The sequence below is a fragment of the Palaemon carinicauda genome, chromosome 40, assembly GCF_036898095.1.
Source record: "Palaemon carinicauda isolate YSFRI2023 chromosome 40, ASM3689809v2, whole genome shotgun sequence".
NCBI lineage: Eukaryota > Metazoa > Arthropoda > Malacostraca > Decapoda > Palaemonidae > Palaemon > Palaemon carinicauda.
In genome coordinates this window covers 9,752,714-9,773,801 of record NC_090764.1, presented here as the reverse complement: position 1 = coordinate 9,773,801, position 21,088 = coordinate 9,752,714, and the positions used below count along the sequence as shown (strand labels likewise).

The following is a 21,088-nucleotide window of genomic DNA, read 5'->3' as shown; positions in this document are numbered from 1 at the left end:
CACTTTACCTTAGAAACTCCAGCGCAGGTGTTGTTAGTCTTGCTACGCAGAGAGGAGACGGACGGGCGGCGAGGAGGTAGAGAGGTTAACTACGATAAACGTACACTACCGTAACTTATTCTAACTTACACTAAGTGAACTTTAACATAACTTAGCTTTTTTTTTTTATAATTTATATTTTTTTTTTACATTTTCTTTTTTTCTTTTTGATGATTAATTTTAATCACTTTCACTCTCTACACTTAAAATTGATTGAATTTTTTTCTCTTCACTCTTTGCTGTTTTCTTTGAACCACTTCCTTCCTCTTCATCACGAGTTCGCTTCGTAGTTTTTTTAAAGAAGCTATCGATAGAAAGTTGCTTGGTACAGCTTTTCAGAATGTTTCGAAAATAAGTTAGGGAAACATCATCAAACTGCGCAGCTACACGACAAACCTGCAATTTCTTTGGATGGTATTTGTCGATGAAGTCGACCACGTCTTGATATTTTCCTAACACCTCTTTTATTTGCGCGGAACTTATTGCAAGTTCACTCATACGGACGCCACGCTCATGCTTTTCAATAATTCCTTGCTTTACTTCTAAAGAAAGCATTCCCTTATTCCTTTTCTCACCACTACCACTACCACTTGCGAAACTAAGCCTTTTAGGACCCATGATTTTCGTAAAATACCGTAAAAGGATGAATGTAAAAAATCACGATTAAAACACAATTAATAGCAGAACGCACAGGGCACAACCACATAAAGCCAACGAGAACAGAGGACTGACCCAAGCCACGTTAATTGAGGGTCCCTCCGAGGTTGAAGTGCTGCCTTCTATTGGCGGAAATAAAAAACACATCAGGCGCTATGAGCACCGACTACGCATACGAGTATTGTTTACTTCGGGTGTCGAAAAAAAAATTCGGGTGTAGAGTAGGAACGTGTTCGAATTGTACTTCGCGTGTCGAAAAATTCGGATACAACCGGTACGACGAAAATTGCTACTTCGTGTGTCGAAATAAAATTCGGGTGTAGAGTCAAAAATTTGCTTGAATTTTACTTCGGATGTTGGAAAATTCGGATGTAGATACGTTCGTGTGTAGAGGTTCCACTGTATTTGCTGTCATAATTCAGCCCTTTTTCAAGAATCAGAGTTCTAATTTTATTTTACTTTTGTGTTGGTATTTTGATGATTTCAAGCTAGAAGTGCAGTATTGTATTCATTGTTAATTACAACATGCTTGTGTAGTAATTTTGCTAATTTTTTCTTTTATAACTTTTTTTTTTTTTTACCTTTTTGCTAAGTATGATGAGTGCAAAGATGATCACGTAAAACTAATTTTATTCTTCTTTTGTGTTGGTATCCTGATGATTTCAAGTTGGATGTACAATAATATATTTATTGATAATTGAAATATGTTTTATAGTAATCTTTCTTATTTTTTTTTCTACCACAGATTTTTTGAGCTTTTTGCTAAGTATGATGGCTACAAAGATGGTCATGTCAAACTAAAAAAGCCCAAACAATTGCAAGAAGTGCTTGATATAGCAAGAGGACTTCTAGCAGAAATTGAACAGAAGAGAGCAGACCCTGAGACTGAAGAGAAGAAAGGCAAATTAGAGCAGCTGAAGAGTGTGCTGGAAATGTGAGTTGTGGGTTTCTACTAGCATGCCTTTAATACTTATTTTTATTGTACATATTGTATGTAGCTTTTGTATGACTGCACGTAGCCAGCCTCCTTGCCTTCAGTTCAATATTAACCAGTTTTGTGTGATTTGTTTCTATTGTTTTTTTATGTTTTTTATTTCTTTAGTTTCTTGTGGCTTACTTTCCGTCTTTTCATTTTGTTTTGTAATGACGTCAAAGTGAATGTAAGATTAAGGAGCTATAACATTGTGTCAGCATTCACTTGTCCTTTTAAGTGTGTTAACTGTCTTAAAAGTTTGTGACATGTTTTACAAATAATTTGACTTGTCATCAGCTGTGGTTCCCTATGTTTGGATATTATTTTGAGAATCTTACAACAAATACTTATGTTGAAAATTTTGTTATATTTACAGTATATGAAATGAAATTTCGAGTATAGTGCAGATGTTTTAGTTTTCTTCTCACGAAACAATATCATGGACTCCAGTTTGCATACGATACACACTTGAGTATACTGTACTGCTATTGTTTAGGAAACAAAATTATGTTTATTCAGTGCTTAGTCTGTGCAGAGATTGGAATATGAAGCCTTAGAAATTTGCAGTGCCTGAAAACATGTCAGCGGTATTCTACTCTTATTAAATTTTTAGTAGTTAGATTCTGATTTATCCATACAACTGGATGAGTTAGCTTTCAAGGAGTCATTTTTCTTCTGGGAGAGCCCCTTTATAGAATGCTAGCTTCAGGCTTTAGAAGGCTAGCTTCCTTGTATCACAGGAGATACAATTATGCGTATACAGTACTGCATAGTGTTGCAGAGCCAGTAATAGTAGTAATTTTATAAACTTTTCATGTGAAATATTTACATTATTTATTCATGATTTGGATATTTATCACAAATTATGAAGAGCCAGAGAATGTGTGCTATTCTTTTGAAGGTTACTTTATTAACTTTTTGTTTTAAGATTTTGAGAACTTTAGGTATCACATTCTCAAACGGGATTTCAGTACAGTAGTTAGAAACATACTTATGTGGTACAGAACTCTTAGGCATATCAGTAGGCATCTTTATATTTCTCTATGTCTTATTTTAGTATGAAAATTTAAACCATAGCGACTAATTATCCTTTTTTCCTATATCATTAATCTCCATATCTGGAAGGTTGCTACTCAACTTTCATATGTATAGCGTATTGAGTAAGAATTTTATGTGTATTAGACATGCTGCAAATGTGGCTACATACATATCTTTTACAAAATAATTGTATCAAGTATTCTTATGATGTATGCTAAGCTACTGAATGATTTTAGATGACTAATGTTGTGGTACAGCATATGATTTTTTTTTTATTTCAAAAGTGAAAACTATTATGTTGAAATATTTTAGTGTTTTATCCTCAGGATTCTATTTTACTTGTATTTGTGTTTTTTATTTTCATGTTCTTTCCAGATATCTAGCAGGTGGTCTTGTTCAATCGGAGCATTGCTAGTTTCTTGTTCTTTACAACTAATGCCTAAGATTACCAAAAAATAGCTATTATAATCAGTTCCCATTATTCCAAGATAGTTGATAACTTTAATCATTCTTCTGCCTGTGCATGAACCCTGTCAAATCATTTGCTCTCTAGATTTTGAGTCTATTAGGTTAACCCTTTTACCCCCAAAGGACGTACTGGTACGTTTCACAAAAGCCATCCCTTTACCCCCATGGACGTACCGGTACGTCCTCGCAAAAAAAGGCTATACATTTTTTTTTTCATATTTTTGATACATTTTTGAGAAAATTTAGGCATTTTCCAAGAGAATGAGACCAACCTGACCTCTCTATGACAAAAATTAAGGCTGTTAGAGCAATTTAAAAAAAATATACTGCAAAATGTGCTGGTAAAAAAATAACCCCCTGGGGGTTAAGGGTTGGAAATTTCCAAATAGCCTGGGGGTAAAAGGGTTAATAAACCTTGAATATTAGTCATCTTTCTTAGTGCTGTGATGATCGCTGGTTATTACCCTGCCTCGGATCTGTTGGTTTTTAAGGTGAGAGGGCAAGCAGAGGAAGTGGTTGCTTTCTAAAATGCTTTTTTGACGTTTTTCCTCATTTCCATATCAGTTTATTTCTTTGCTGTCAGTTCATGCCTTCTTATGAATTTTCAGAAAGTGCTTGTACCAGACACAATTTTAAATTTTCCATTACTTTTTTTTTCTTGGTTTACTCACGAAAAATATGATCTGATTTTTACGAATGCAGATCAGAATCCATGTTTGGCCTCAAAGGATCCACAACAAATTTCGTATTGGTCTCACATCATCAGCTTCCTCAAGCACATCCTCTGGTATCAGCACCTTGTGCAAAGAAAAGGTCATAGATGGATCTTACACAAAGATGTAAATCCCATTCTACGAGCTATAAGCGGCTCACCGTTAGAATGTACTGCTGATGAACAGAGCAGAATTTCAACTCAACAAATTGACTGAATGATGACTTCAAACTTGGAAATTTTTTTGTTTCATGGATTGTAATGCAACTACTGTATACTAATTTTGGTAATGAAAACTTTTATTTCTTTTCTTTTACTGATGCACTGATATCCATAAAACCACTGAGTTCATCAAGATACAGTATATGGATGAATATTTTGTACTTCCAGTTAGTTGCTGTACTGTAGTGTACTGTACTATATCATTATAATATCTCTACTCGTCTTCATTACAAGTCTTGGAAGATATGAGTTCAACTTCAGCAAAACATTCAAAAGTAATCAATAGATGTATATATTCTTTAGTGTACTTGAGATGAGTTTCAGATGTGATGATTTTTTTTTCATGATCTACTTTTCAAGTCTCAATATATTTCATCTGAAGTACTTAAATACTTGCATGAATACTTTTTATGGAGCTACTTGTATAAAGGTAATTCAAATTTACTTTAGTCAGTAGTGAGAGTTGTATCGTAGGCTTTTCAGAAGAAAACTTTCTTGAAAGCGCACTTCTTGTTTCTGTAGCTGCATGAAAGGCAAATATCTAATAGCTTCATTCTCCTCTGATATTTTACGAATCTTCATATCTTTCACTGGGCATGGCTCCTACTGTACTGTACTTCTTGCATCACTCAAGCCAGTGTTTATTAGCACGGGAGAAGTTACGGCCTTCATGCATACAAAGCTATTACTGTCACTTTCGTTACCATCGTGAATGTGAAGAAAACCCACTCCCCCCTCTCATGTCAGTTAACCTCTTCTCTATTTCATGAGGTTTGTTATGTGAATAGCTAGTTAACTTTTGTATAATTTTATATATTTCATGTGAATAGTATTTTTTATAGATATCATTATCATTCATATTTGTTGTAGATATTTTGTAGAAATGTTTCATAAGTTTGGTGCATTTTGTATATTACCATTGAATATGTAAATTAAAAAGCTTTTTTATTATCTTTTATTTTCCCTTAATTAGCTCTCAGTTAAGTTTTATCACAAGATAGTATGCTGCGGACTGCAAAAATCATTAGAAAATTATTGTTGCATTTTTGGCTAGAATTTCCCGCTAGATACAATACTTAATAACTTTGAAGAATGAATCATAAAATGACATTATGTTTAGCAAAAGCTAAAATGAATGAGATTTGATTGATAGGTAAATAAGTTACAATGTAATGTAACTTATTTTTTTTTTTAAGTAAGTGGGATGCAAATATTCCCATTATAATAAAAGACCATGTGAAGAAAACAGGGAAATCAATACGGAGAAAATAAAGGATGCTCAGTACTTGTGAATTAGAACCAATATCAATTTGACAATTTAGTAGATTTTTATTCCATCCCCTTACAGTTAAGCTTATTTATGTATTGCACTTACTGTTGTGTATTCTTGGTAAAGATTGCAAAGTATTAGCACAAGGTAACATTTTGATTAAAAGTCAGTGTTACTAAGAGACTGACTGTAGTTGCATGTGTATTTTTATAGTGAAGATAAGTATTTACATTCTATTTAGGAACAGTATATAGTTTTTGTTGGTTGTTTTGATTGTTATTATAATTGTGTATTATGCTTTGTCTGGCTTACTCATATATTGTCGTATATACTGTACTGTATTTTAAGTTGTTGCACGATATGATGCTTCTTTATTTTACAATAGAATTTTGGCCTGGTAGTTTAACAATTAATGTTTGAATGGAATTTTCATTATTTACGTGCTTTTTGAAAAGTTTATTAATTGCATACTTTTTTTTTTTCTAGTTATTGCATTCCATACGTGCAGTCCTACAGATTACGGAGTACTGTATATTAGTACTTGAATATTTCAGTTGCATTGGACTTGAGAAAATTTTTATACCCTTATACTAAAGTAGGTGTCAGAAAACTCTGAAATTCTTCTCACTCTCATTTCTGTAATATTCCTTTGTTACCACATACAGGTATAAGTACAAATATAAACACAGTAAAAGAGACACTTTGAGATTTACATGGTTGTCGGTTACCCACAAGACAAAAGCTTTCGGTCTATTGTTAGGCCGCGATAATTTCAAAACATAACAAGAAAATGGATTAATACCGAGGCTATTGAAAAAAATTAAACTGTATAAAAGGTAACAACATTTGTAATTTAACTACTGCGGCTACAGTATACTGTATATTTAAAGGAGTCGTTTACTTCAAATTTTGAAGTGGGAAGTCCATATATGAAAAAATCCCTTTAATACAAATAGTTGTGTTGATTTATTTTTTATTTTTTTCTAAAGAATTTATTTTAGTATTTAAATTGCTTAGATACCACTCTGGAACTGAAGTTGTTGTGCCAGGGGGTAGAACTTTGAGTTGACATTCTTGAGGAATAAGGGTTGATTCCCAATCACTAATCACTCCTTTGACCTAGCTGTAAATTTTAACCGTTGCTTATCTCGAAATTGAAGTTGGAGGAGGTATGTACTGTGCATCCTACTCCACAATCCTGTGGCCTGGTATGAATGTCTGTTTATAAGATAGGTCCTAAATGCCATTCATTTGTGTGGTGCAAGGTTAGTCCCTAACTTAATTATTTATCATATTAGTGGATTTGAGAATATTTATTTATTTACTGATTTTGGAAGTGAAAAGAAAACGATGCTATGCATCTGTAATACATATGAATGGGTCTTTTTACATTTTAGGTCATTTCATATTCATGGTATTTATCCAGGACTTTTTGATTAGTGAGTAGAGAACTGAATGTGCAAAGAAAGGTTAATCACTGTGTAGCAGTAAATTTGTGCTGAAAACACTTGTTTATTTTAACAGCTTATCTTTTAACGTTTATTTGGACTCAATTGTTTTCTTACAATATTTATAAGACGGTTGTTAAATTTGAGAAAATTAGAACTCAATTTTGTTTTGTTGGACAAACCCATTACTCATATACCCCACATTTGTGGTCTTTGAATATCCTAGACTTTACAAACTTTTGTCTTATAGATAGTAAAAGAATGGTAGTCCTCAGCATTTGCATCACTCTGGGCCACAGGTTCACAGAAGTTCAGGTCTCTCTTTTTGTGTCTTTGAGATGAAGGTCGAGAGACTATCAGAGCAGTTAGTAGGATGTTTTTTTTTTACAAGAATAATATGTAGCTATGAAATGGTCAGTTTTCAATATTAAACTTAGCCGGTGATTATATAAGCTGCAGCTCTGCTGCCCGACAGAAAAACTCTACGTTCAAAATACGCCAGCGATCGCTATGCAGGTAGGGGGTGTACATCAACAGCGCCATCTGTCGAGCAGGTACTCAGTACTCAATGTAAACACAGAACCAATTTTCTCTCTGTCGTGCCACCGGCAAGACCTACTAAATTCGCTATTGCTTACTGGATTGGTTTTCACATATTTTGGTGAAGTACACATTTCTAGTTTTGAGCTTTCGCTATGCAGGTGTTTTATCTTCATCTCAAAACTTGAACTCGTTTTGGATAGATTTAATTATGGTGACAAGGAGAGTATGGACTCTCTTTCACTTTTAAATGGCCGACCCTTCCCTTAGACGGAAGTGTGTTTAGGTTTTTAGTAATTTTGCTTAACACGTTATAGATCTATATATTTTATATCTCTCCGCCTTTATTAGGCCTCTTCGATTAACTTTCCATTTATTATAAACATATAAAAATAAATTTTTATGTTTTGTTTATATGCGACCTTTCCTGATAGTAGGCGGTCCTTACTTGGAACCGAAGTTAATCAACGTTGAGCCCGTTATATCGTATTTAGCCTTTAAAGAATTTAAAACTTTTTAAAATTTAATGTTTTATGAAAGAATTTCTTTGATAGTCTTCGTACTGTTTTCAAAGATGAACTAACGTTTAGTTTTTTAGACTACGCAGTTGTTGACGTTCAGGACGTTCAACATGCGCTCTATCGTTACGATAGAGAGAGAGTGTATCACGGTTTCACTTTGCAGTAAGAGTAAATCGATTCTGACGTTTTGTTCATTCTTTCTTAGCTTAAATGTTTTAAATTCTAAATTAAAGGAACTTTTTATTTGGAAAACCTTTTAGTTTTTTCCTTTAGTCAAATAACATGTTTTTTTTTGACGATATATAATTGGGCTCTTCTCTTAGGTGCGAAATCAAGAGAGAAAGAGAGAGAGAGATAGAGACGGAGGGAGAGAGAGGAGAGAAAACGTTCCGTTCAAGCGGGTAACGTTTTTCTCGAGTTGCTCTCGTCCCTAGTCGCTGTACGGGGAGGAAGGATAAAACGTTTTTAGTTTTTTATTCTCGTCCCCAGGCTATGTGCGGTGAGAGATTGTAAACGTAGTTATATGAACTAGTGTTTAGTCTCTTTCCCAGCCACTGATTTTTTTTATCTTAAAATATGTTTTCTGTTTTTTTGCTGGTATTAATGAGCTTGCATTATACGACTGATTTCGCAATTACTACCTTTTAATGAAGGGTAGAATTGCGTGTTTCAGGTAGAAATCAGTAAAAGTTTCGATTTCAGTGAAATAAGTGCAAAACAGAAAATCGATAAAGTGATATGCGCAAAGTGTTACAGTGTTGCGTCCGAGGGTTCGTCTGTTCGTGCCTGTCGTTCACCTAGTCCGGGACCTCTTGCAAGCTCCCAAGCCCAGGGGAGAAGTAATGTTGAACGACTTATGGGTTCGAGAGGCCTTGATCAACGAACAGATGTTTTCCCTCTGTGGTTTCGGGCGTATCTACCCAAGATCGCCCCACCCACTCTAAGACGAGAGAGCCCATTTATTCCTCGTCTGCGGAAGAGGTTTCTCGTAAGAAACCATGGACCAAGGTCTCGCGGCTTATTAAGCGCAAGTCGGTCCTTTCCGCGCAAGTCCAACGGCCCAGTTGTAGCCACTGGGTCAGTTCGGACTCGCTGCAGTCTTCCGACGACTGCTCACCTCCTAAGAGAGGCAAAGCGGTACCGCATCAGGCAGTCACACCGTCTGTTGCCGCACATGCTCCTGTAGACCCTAGTGGTCTTTGCTGCAGACCATGCAGTCTCAGTTAACGTCATTGATGCAGGACTTTCGTGCGGAGAAGGTTGACACTGCACCAACCTCTAGCCTACAACCAACCACGGTTGTGCGTCCTGTGGACGCTGAGGCGACCTTCTCCCGCACTCCAAGAGAGTCCCGCCACCCATGCGTTCCAGTGTACCCTGCCAGCCGCATGTTGACGTTCAGCGACGCACGGAATCTTCCGTTGACGTTCGCGAGGTACAACAACAGTCTAAGTTGTTTTGTTTTGACGCGGTGCGTCAACTTCCGCATTCTAGAGTTGTTTTGACTGCTCAGTCTAGACAGTCAAAGCAGTCTCGAGTGGACACTGTACGTCCTCACACACCTGTTGTGGGTGACAGTTCAGTTGTTGACAGTTCACAGACTGTCAAGCAGTTACATGACGTTGCCTTCTGGTCTGCTACTTATGCACCAGTGAGAGACTCACTGAGGTAACCTAGCTTTTATCGGACAAGGTTCCTGTGGATGAGGAAGTTGCTGTTCTCCCTCCTACTGATATTCCCTTGAGGACTCTGTCAGATGGAGAGGAGCCTTAAGCTGCTTAGCCTCCTATGGACTTTAATTAAATCATGATGATTTTTTTTAAGGATCTTCGTCCGGATCTTGTAACTGCTGCTCCTCGTTCGCCTAAACGTCAGAACTTACACTAGGCCTAGCTACTTCGAAGCCGTTGTTTTTAAGCTAGTGCTCTCTCGCTCTCCTAGAGAGCGTTACGTTGGCTAGGCGACTGGTTTTTGCACCAGGAGGAGTTTTTAGGGATACAGCCTTTGATTTCCCTTCTTTTAAACTGGCTTATAGAGCGAGAGTCTGATATGACACGAGAGAAGTTCTCGGCTTGGGAGTTCATGCCTCTGCCCAGATAGACTTCTCAATTCTGGTAGACTCGCCCTGGCGCCTAGCCAGGAGACGCTCCAAGTTGTTTACAGGTCAACTTCTCAGCTTTTGTCAAGCCTTTGAAGTTTTGCTGTACTATTATGTCACACATAACAAGGCTTTCAGGGATGGTAAACGGTTCCGCCTCAGTCGCTAACCCCGTCTGTTGCCACACCTGCTCCCGTAGACCCTAAATTGGCTTTGCTGCAAGCCATGCAGTCCAAGCTTGCGTCCTTGATAGAGGACTTAAATGTGGAGAAGAACCTTCTGGCCAACAACCTTCCAACCGGTCGGTTGTGCGCCCTGTTGACGCTGAGGTAACCTACTCGCGTCTGCCAGTTGAGGTGGTTCCTCCTTCTGGCCAACAACCTTCCAACCGGTCGGTTGTGCGCCCTGTTGACGCTGAGGTAACCTACTCGCGTCTGCCAGTTGAGGTGGTTCCTCCTTCTGGCCAACAACCTTCCAACCGGTCGGTTGTGCGCCCTGTTGACGCTGAGGTAACCTACTCGCGTCTGCCAGTTGAGGTGGTTCCTCCACCGATGCGACCCAGTGTGGGTTGCCAGTCGCACGTTGACGTTAAGCGACGCTCGGAGGTAGTTGTTGACGTTCAGGACGTTCAACAACCAGCAGAGGTGACTTGTTGTGACGCAGTGCGTCAACCTCAGCAACCCGGTAGGGTGTTGACTGCACAACCCAAACGGTCTAGACAGTTTCGGGTTGACGCTGTACTTCCTCGCGCACCCATGGTTGTTGACAGTTCACAGACTGTGCAGCAGTTCCATGATATTACGTCCGGCTCCGTCACGCATCCACCAGTGCGACCGGATTCAGCGAGTCAGACGTTGCCCACTCCGTTGCCGTTTCCTCATCAGTTTCGGATGAGGAACCCTCTGATGAGGACGTTGCTGAACAAGACGATCAGCCCCCAGCCCTGCTATCCATCCAGAAGATGCTGAAGAAGGAACGCTGCTCAGTCAGGCTGTGGATGAGTCTGGTAGGGACACTGTCATCCGTGGATCAATTTGTGTCACTAGGAAGACTACACCTCCGTCCTCTTCTATACCATCTAGCTTTTCACTGGAAAAAGGACAAGACGCTAGAAGCGGTCTCGATCCCGGTTTCCGGAAAGATAAAGTCTTGTCTGACTTGGTGAAAGGACTATATCAACCTTAGAGAGGGTCTTCCCCTAACTGTTCAGACTCCCAACCACGTTCTCTTCTCGGACGCATCGGACGTAGGCTGGGGTGCGACATTAGACGGTCGGGAATGCTCGGGATTATGGAACTCGAGTCAAAAGGACAATGCATTTCAACTGCAAGGAGCTTCTGGCAGTACGTCTGACCTGGAAAAGCTTCAGGTCTCTCCTTCAAGGCAAAGTGGTGGAGGTGAACTCGGACAACACCACGGCTTTGGCGTACATCTCCAAGCAAGGAGGGACCTACTCTCTGACGTTGTACGAGATCGCAAGGGACCTCCTCACCTGGTCAAAAGGTCTAGACATATCACTAGTAACGAGGTTCATCCAAGGCAACTTGAATGTCATGGCAGATTGTCTCAGTCGGAAGGGACAAATAATTCCAACAGAATGGACCCTCCACAAGGATGTATGCAAGAGACTTTGGGCCACCTGGGGCCAGCCAACCATAGATCTCTTCGCAACCTCGATGACCAAGAGGCTCCCAATATTTTTGCTCACCAATCCCGGACCCAGCAGCAGTTCATATAGATGCCTTTCTACTAGATTGGTCACATCTAGATCTATATGCATTCCCTCCGTTCAAGATTGTCAACAAGGTACTGCAGAAGTTCGCCTCTCACGAAGGGACAAGGTTGACGCTAGTTGCTTCCCTCTGGCCCGCGAGAGAATGGTTCACTGAGGTACTTCGATGGCTAGTAGACGTTCCCAGAACACTTCCCCTAAGGGTGGACCTTCTACGTCAGCCACGCGTAAAGAAGGTACACCAAGGCCTCCACGCTCTTCGTCTGACTGCCTTCAGACTATCGAAAGACTCTCGAGAGCTAGAGACTTTTCGAAGGAGGCAGCCAGAGCGATTGCTAGAGCAAGGAGAACATCCACCCTTAGAGTCTACCAATCGAAGTGGGAAATCTTCCGAAACTGGTGCAAGTCAGTATCCGTATCCTCGACCAGTACCCCTGTAACTCAAATAGCTGACTTCCTCTTATATCTGAGGAAAGAACGATCTCTTTCAGCTCCCACTATCAAGGGTTACAGAAGCATGTTGGCATCAGTCTTCCGTCACAGAGGCTTAGATCTTTCCAACATAAAGATCTACAGGACCTCCTTAAGTCTTTTGAGACCACGAAGGAGCGTCGTTTGGTTACACCTGGTTGGAATTTAGACGTGGTACTAAGATTCCTTATGTCAGACAGGTTCGAAACGCTACAATCAGCCTCCCTGAAAGATCTCACCTTAAAGACTTTTCCTGGTATGCTTAGCCACAGCTAAAAGAGTCAGTGAGATTCATGCCTTCAGCAAGAACATCGGATTCTCATCCGAAACGGCTTCTTGTTCTACAACTTGGTTTTCTAGCCAAAAACGAGCTGCCTTCTCGGCCTTGGCCAATATCGTTCGATATTCCAAACTTATCGTATGGTTGGAAATGAACTAGAAAGAGTCTTATGTCCTGTAAGAGCTCTTAAGTTCTATTTAAAACGAACTAAACCTTTACGAGGCCCGTCTGAAGCTTTATGGTGTTCAGTTAAGAAACCATCTTTGCCTATGTCAAAGAATGCTTTATCCTATTTTATCAGACTGTTAATACGAGAAGCTCATTCCCATCTGAATGAGGAAGACCAAGCTTTGCTGAAGGTAAGGACACACGAAGTAGAGCTGTCGCAACTTCCGTGGCCTTTAAACAAAATAGATCTCTGCAAAGTATAATCGACGCAACCTATTGGAAAAGCAAGTCAGTGTTCGCGTCTTTTTATCTTAAGAATGTCCAGTCTCTTTACGAGAACTGCTACACTCTGGGACCATTCGTAGCAACGAGTGCAGTAGTGGGTGAGGGCTCAACCACTACAATTCCCTAATTCCATAACCTTTTTAATCTTTCTCTTGAAATGTTTTATTATTGTTTTTGGGTTGTCCGGAAGGCTAAGAAGCCTTTCGCATCCTACTTGATTTGGCGGGTGGTCAAAGTCATTTCTTGAGAAGCGCCTAGATTAGAGGTTTTGATGAGGTCCTGTTGTATGGGTTGCAACCCTTGATACTTCAGATCCTAGGGGTCGCTCAGCATCCTAAGAGGATCGCGAGGCTCCGTAAGGAAGACGTACTTAAAAAGGCAGAGTAATTGTTCAAGTCGACTTCCTTACCAGGTACTTATTTATTTTATGTTTGTTATTTTGAATAACTGCTAAAATGAAATACAAAATACTTAGCTCATAATAATGTAAACAAGTAATGCTGGTCTCTACCCACCCCCCTGGGTGTGAATCAGCTTATATAATCACCGGCTAAGTTTAATATTGAAAAATGTTATTTTTATTAATAAAATAAATTTTTGAATATACTTACCCGGTGATTATATATTAAAGGACCCTCCCTTCCTCCCCAATAGAGACCCAGTGGACCGAGGAGAAAATTTGTTCTGTGTTTACATTGAGTACTGAGTACCTGCTCGACAGATGGCGCTGTTGATGTACACCCCCTACCTGCATAGCGATCGCTGGCGTATTTTGAACGTAGAGTTTTTCTGTCGGGCAGCAGAGCTGCAGCTTATATAATCACCGGGTAAGTATATTCAAAAATTTATTTTATTAATAAAAATAACATTTTTGTTTAATAAGGGATAACATTTTCTTCATTGTGAGCCCTTCGCTTATATGTGTAGAAGCGCAAATCATTGTTTTTGAAGGAAAGTTTGAGCTGTGTAGTTCCAAAGAGTTGCTAATTATGACTTAGGATCTAAGAGAAATGCTATCTGATGGGCTTATAAGACCTAGGGTTCTAGATTGGAGCATAGTTGTATTGTTGAGAAAAGTACGTGAAAATGTAAAACAAAGTTTATGTAGATGCAAAATCTTATATTCAACTTGGGAAAGAAATAAGCACTTATTATTTATATGAGGTTTAGTGATATGTAAACCATCCTAAATTTACCCTAAAGTTTAAAGGTAACTAATGAACAACAAAATTAAAGGACAGGTGATCAGGGTTTTTCATGTTTTTTCATATCTTGCGGCTTGCAGCTACCTAGGATATGCAGGCTATTCCCTGATTGGTAACTACTGTTAGATGGGGCTGCCTCTCCTTCATCCATGCTAGATAGATGATTGGGTTGACTATAAAATGTGCCGGACTGTGTTATCTTGAATAGTGCACTCTTTTACAAAGCCTTGAAGACTGGATATACAGTATACAGTACACATATGATCATCATCCAAGTCACCTCTCCACCCACTTTAGGGTAAAGGGAAAACATATCATCTGAAGATAACCAGGTAGAGAAATTTCTCCACCCCCAACTCTCTAGCTTACGTAGATGGCAGGGGGAATTTTTGAATGAAAGTAAAATTAGCCATGAGGAAAGCTTAAACTTCCGACCACCGTGTGGGTAAGGCTGGCAATGCTACTCGTCCATCATGATCCACAATGAGAAAGAAAAGGTAAAAACGGAGATGAAGAGTCTGAAGATTTTCTTAAATTTTCAACTGAAGATTTCATAAGACTTGTAGCTTTGATCTCTCCCAATGATTATGTTTCCAACTGTTTATCAGTTTCATCACTAAGATAAAAAGGTAGCAAGAGTTGATTGCTGCTTTCAGTTACCTATCATTAAAATCTTTTTAATGTTAAGTCAAGATTTTAAAACTTAATGTATGGAGAGATTACCGATTTATTTTGCAAGAACTTTCACCTGTGTAGCTTTGCAATTTATTGTAAAGAGATCATGATCCTTGAGATTTTCTTCCTCCCACTACTTGCTACAAAATTAGCTTCTATCAGTACTCTTATTTATTTCCAGCTTTCACTATAGATGATTGAAAAAGAGAGGCCATGACATTTAATGACCTTTAATCATGATGTGAAATCTATGAGATTCAAAGGTTACATTCTGACTTGACTGTGCGTGATAAAATGACCTATCAAAGATGGTCACATCTTGGCAGAAAGATTGAGTCGGTGCTAAGATCTTTGCAAAAACAATGGAAAAATCCTTTGTTAAGCAGACTAGGGCTCTATTTGCATCTATGTCCAGACCTAGTTATATAGTTATTGTCAATGCTGTTATGTCTGACCTCTGCAAGTGTAAGTGGTCACATAGCTGGATTAGGTGTAGGTTTTGGTGCAGGCTAGTTTTAACAATGATATTGCCATGCCAAGCCGGTCTTCTTGCTGGCAAACTAGCTGGGGCTAGTTACACTAATTCCAATATGGAGGCCTTTCAATCATGTTAAGGAGTGGGAAATTTCAAATCTTCCTTGTTAGGAAGACCTTCATTTCTTTAATGAGGCTACATATTGGGCATATGCATATCATTCATAGATATGTATTAGATAGGTCCCAGTAATTAATCCTAGTCAAACAAATGTATCTACAAATACATATTTTTAATTAACTGTCCTCTTTTGAATCAAGAGAGAAAAGTTTTGTACCGCAACGGAGAGGTTCATGAGTGAGGTACTCCGCTATGATTATAAACCAGCCACTTTAAAGTGTGTTTTTTATTTGTTTTTTACCAAAGTGTTTTAATACTTTATTTTATCTTGGTTTGAATTCTATTTTTGATACAAAAATATCCCTACTTGCTTCAAACCACAAATTGGCTGAAAGTGATGTAGTTCTATTATTTTTTGGCACAAATCTCATAAATTAATCCATTCATTTATCATGTTGCTTATGTGCATGCATACCGCTACTGCTGCGAAGGTCCTAATAAGATCTTAAACTAAACTGAAATGCCTTCCATACTGAGGCAAAAGACCCTGAAGCTGAATGAATAGGAAGCTCAAAAAGACATCAAAGTTCAAGGAGGCCAAACCTATTTAAGATAGAATACTGCATCTAGCACATTCTCTAGAGCTGTCATTTATAACATTTATCTGGCATTATTTTCCAATACATGGAACTTCACCAAAAGCCTACTTTAGATAGCAAAAGCTATTGAAAACAATGCGAGTTTGAGTCAATCTGAGATTAATTCTGAAAGCTAAGATTAAACTCTACTTTAGTCACTATCTCTAATTATTTTCTTAAATTAGCTCCCACTGTTAGAATAGAAGTCAGTGGTGGATCAATGACCTGATTTTATCCTCCTTCAAAGGCAAGTGACTTCATTTTATGGCATCAGCTTTTCTTGTACCCAAAGGGAAATTGAATTTTCTATACTGAAGTTTACCTGGAGAGAGTAGATGGAAGGAATTTAATTGTTTGGGCCCTGGCAATTCAGTTTTACCTGCTCGTTATGTATTGCAGTCAGATACTCTAAGGCATCTGATATCTTGGCTGGATCAAGGTTGAGTATTTCCCCAGTTTTGAGTCCAATCTACTATAGAGCTCCTTGACTAAGGGTTTTGGAAATGTAAATGTGCCCATCATATTTGAAACCAATAAACCCCTAATGCTGGGAGGGAGGAGGTCAGAGAAGTCCCTTATCTTCAAATCTTTCTTCTTATTTAGTACATTGGTGAGAAAGTTAAGCATCATGTTTTGATTAAAGCCTGACCAAGAAACCTCACTATATTCCTAGCTGTAGCAATGTCTTCTAACCACCTCCCCTCCTTCAAGAGCAACATATGGGTGTCTCCAAGATCCATTCCTGGATGTTAGCCATAGCCAGAAATCCTTGAAGAAAGAACTAATTTTTGTCCATTTTTGCTGCCATGTATTGTATCTATTGTTCCTTGATAATAGGAAAATAGCAATTCTGGTTGATTTGAAATGCATTTTCGATTCACAATACATGGTTTCTGGTACATCTTTTGCAGTCAGGTATTTTTCACTGACTCATAAAACATAAATTGAATATTTATTCAGGACTAAAGAGTACCCATAGTTGAAAGGACAGGTCAAGTTAGAAATGGGAACGCATGACAATTCCTTTTGGTAAGAGAAAAGAGTAAAATCAAGGCTGATATGAAAGGATCCATTATTGAAGGTCAGTTATGAAGTTAAATAGAAAGAAATTTTCATCCATTTTATTAGATAGGGATGCCAAAAGAGGCTTTGTCCAGATGTGTGGGTTCTGGCTGTAGTCAAACTAAAGGTAATTAAACTGAAAAAGGAATCTGACACCAAAAATGAAACATGAATGAGAAGCATCCCAGGTTTAACTGGGGAATTACCAAAAGTAAGCAAAGCATTTGTACACCCCGTTCCTAACTAAATGCGGCAGCCATAAGGAAGCACTACCCATAACTAACTTTTAAGATCTATACCAAAGAGAAGAATAAAACTGAAAACGGGTACTTAAATTAATAATGCTTGGTAATGCAGATGTACCAGAAACGATGTTTACTACGTATGCGACCTCAAGATTGGAGGTTTTGTCCCATTGATGACTTAGGTGCGTGGGCGAGAACTAGAACGATGGGTCTGTTTTAACACGCCGTTCATTATGTCACATGTAGCAGACTATGCGCAGTTCCAACGGGACAAGAGGTTTGGGACGATCTTGCCTGATGGCTTGATGAGGGCAACTTGACCAAGGGAGTCCTACTCGTCTCTTCGCCTCTGGACATGCAATCTTGAAGGTGCTATGGCAAGTTCCAATGTGCCTGAACCTGCAGGTCTCCCTTATACTTGCTGAGTCCAAACTCAGCACGTTGATACACTGGCTCTAAAGCAGGGAACAATATTTCTTTGGTAATCAGGTTGTATTGGATTACCTGTTCAAACCTTAAAAAGGAAAGTCCTTGGAGATCACACAGGACCTTTCAAAAAATAAATTTCTCCTTCTTCAAAACTCCTTTATTTCTGAAAATTTGAGATGAATATGTCTTCTCACTTTCCTCACTGAAAAAAGAAAGCGTCGGTTAATAGGGTCGACCTAACGTAGACATGTTTGCAACCTCATTAAGGCAAAGTATAGCAAATCATGATTACAAACTTATAAGATTGAGGGAACAAATACAAATATAGTCTATGAGAATCAATTGAGAATACTTTACTTGACTAATAATTGGTAAACAAGGGTCAAATAATGCCAGTTATAGAATGGTATAAAGTGAAGATAGCTGCTAAATGTTAAAGACCCCTGTTCATTTACACCCAAACAAAAAAAATATATAACCAAAACATGCTAAAAAAGTGTAAAATAGTAAAGTAATACTAAATATACTTCAGAAATACTGGAGTTAATGCTAATGGGTATCAAAGGTAGCAGCGTTCTCAAAATGATAGTGACTTTTACTGGCAAATAAATTTTGGTAACCAACCAGAAAGACCAGGTTACCATTAAAGAACATTTAATAAGTGGCTAGTGTTAATTCACTACAGTATTGTATTGAAAATCTAATATTATTTCAATGAAACTTCTTGGAAGTCATTTGCTATTCAGAAATAGCTTTGCACAAAAGAAAAATTGAATGAACATCTTTAACATAACAGCTGTATAGCCCTTTGTTCCTGAGGGAAAATAAGGGAGTTATATGGAAAGCAATCCATCCCACCCTCACCATTTTGATTTCTCCTTCTTCTTTTTGATATAGCATTGACTCGCTGAATCGTGTCATTGTGGTCAATTTTTTTGGTATCTATAAACAGCCGTTCGCTGCCTTGTTATGAATAATAGAGATATGTCTTTAAAATTTGTGAAGCTAAGATTTTGTATACTGTAGCTTGTAAAGTGAATAGGCTACTGAAAGCAAATTAGATCCTCATTCAAAATGTGTACCTTACCAAGGACTCGCATGTTCCTTACTCATATGATGTACAATGTCTACAGAATATTAAAGGTTCTTATGACATTATTTACAATTGACTTTTAGCAAAAAATAAGGAAGCTAAGCAAAACGAAAGGGAAATAAAAATATTACTTTCTTATATCTGATTTTTTTTTTTCACCATCTGCCTGGTATACTGTTTGGTCCAAATATTTATCCAAATGCTTAATTCAAGAACATTTGGGGCTTTCTGCATGTTAGCATCCTATCTCTTCGTTATCTCGACCATCTCGAGATGCCCAAAAGACATAGGAGGGTGGGGAGAGTTGAAAGTTTTCTATGGCAAATTTCATGCCGACCACACATTGATATAATAATTTTCCTCAATTACTGGCTGAAAATTTATTTTGTACCATTTCAATTTGAAGTTAAATCTTGTGCAGTACTTTTTCTGTTTTTAGAAATTAAAATAAGTCAAAATGAAAATTTTATACTGATAGTATAATTTTTATTTACTAGAATCTCGAGGTTAACATTTACACAACTGAAAATGTTGTCATCAGAATTCAAGAGTTATTGCTTCTCAAGCCTTCTCATCATCCCATTCTATTGTTTGGTCTCTGGACATCACATCTCTTTACTGCTCCCATTTATCATGTGATCCTCCCAGCGAATGAATTCTAACATCTTATACTAGCACAATTCACAATCTCGCAGTAAGGAAAAACTACATAGGCATTTGTGGGTTTAAGAAGAAAAATCTATACTCTATATTTGATGACAATAATTTTGTCTGCACCACATTTATCATTTAAACCTCATTCATAACATGTAAGGTATGAGTATTCTTTCAAAAATATGTTGGAGAAAAGTCAATTCCAACTTTGAGGCAAAAGCCTATTAATTCTAGGGCATGTTTTGCCAAAAGGATTTTAAAGCATGTATAATATGCAATCTCGTCTGGATCCATCATATATAAAGGAAAATATTATATACAAAGCACAACAGCTGTTAGATATTTCCTGTCTTGATTGAAGATCTACTATTAATGCAGTCGATTTTGCTTTTGATTGAAGTAATCCAAAAATGAGGCAAAGCTCACCAGTGTATATATCTGAAGGGGAATCTTTTATATGGTATACTTTAGGTGAAGAATTTGAAAAATTCCATTGCAATAGAGCTCAATGCAAGTTATAAATTCGAATGGAGACACTGAAGACAGCGACTGCTGATTGTGGCACCTCTTTAAAGAGTCATTAATGTAATGTACTAATGATTACATGGTTTTTACATCTAAATATGCAAAAAGTCCATTCACTAAGTTACCAAAGTAGATTGAAAATTGAGCTTATTCACGAGTAGAACACTATGACAAAGGATGTTGTCAAGCATTTACTTTCCTTTGTAAGGTATTATTGTAATTTATTTCAATTGCAATATTCAAATAAGGTTAATGTGGTCTTATTAAGTGATACAGTATATAGTTATGTGCATTTTCTTCCTTCAAAAGTGAGTTATCCATTCCTAAAATCTTTTATATGAATTAAAAGATTCTTACATATGAAAATGTATTTTATTTACCTACTATCTCCATAGGAGGTTAATATTAGCATTTTTCTTCAAGAAGGGTACTATATGTACTATTTTTAAAGTGATATGTATGGTATAGCATATGTACGGTATCCGTGCTATCCAGCTGCTTCCTTTTATACATTTTACTATACATATGATTTTATCTAATTTCTATTATATTTCTGCTCTTTGACTTTAACTAAATTTTTTCTCTAAACTTCCATTGAATAGTCTTTGTTATACTTTGAATTATACACAAAATTAAATGGAAGTTCGGGGAGGTGCATTTATCTCAAGACTTAAGAGAAAATTGAGATTAAAAAATTCAAATTTTAGTTATATCAGGAATTCAATAAAACTAGAAAATAGATAATTGTCCATAGGGTCATGATCAAATATAACATTCAATATCGAGGAAAAATTTTATTAGTCACTAGTTTATCTGGAGATAAAGAAAATAGGCAAAGCTGATCTATCTGTGAAACCACATCCCAATGTTAGAATTTAAACATATTAGGATGTGAACAACCAAATAAAACTAAAAATAAATTTAAAGAGATATTCCAAAATCCCAGATTTGTAATTTTATGGAATATCAAATGGAAAGCTATCACAAAATAAACAAAGCAGCAAACGTGAAATTTAAAGATAGAAATTCATTGTAGAAATAAAGA

General features: G+C 37.5%; 1 protein-coding gene across 19 annotated transcripts in view; it reads left to right on the top strand.

Annotated features, from left to right (window-relative positions):
• Nucleotides 1–21,088, top strand: part of l(1)G0196 (inositol hexakisphosphate and diphosphoinositol-pentakisphosphate kinase) — a 485,360-nt gene that overhangs the window by 202,249 nt on the left and 262,023 nt on the right. For all 19 annotated transcript variants that reach the window (XM_068363303.1, XM_068363287.1, XM_068363285.1 and 16 more), the window contains one exon: nt 1,442–1,630. In XM_068363303.1, coding sequence (XP_068219404.1) covers nt 1,442–1,630 — 189 coding nt within the window. The remainder of the gene's footprint in view (nt 1–1,441; nt 1,631–21,088) is intronic.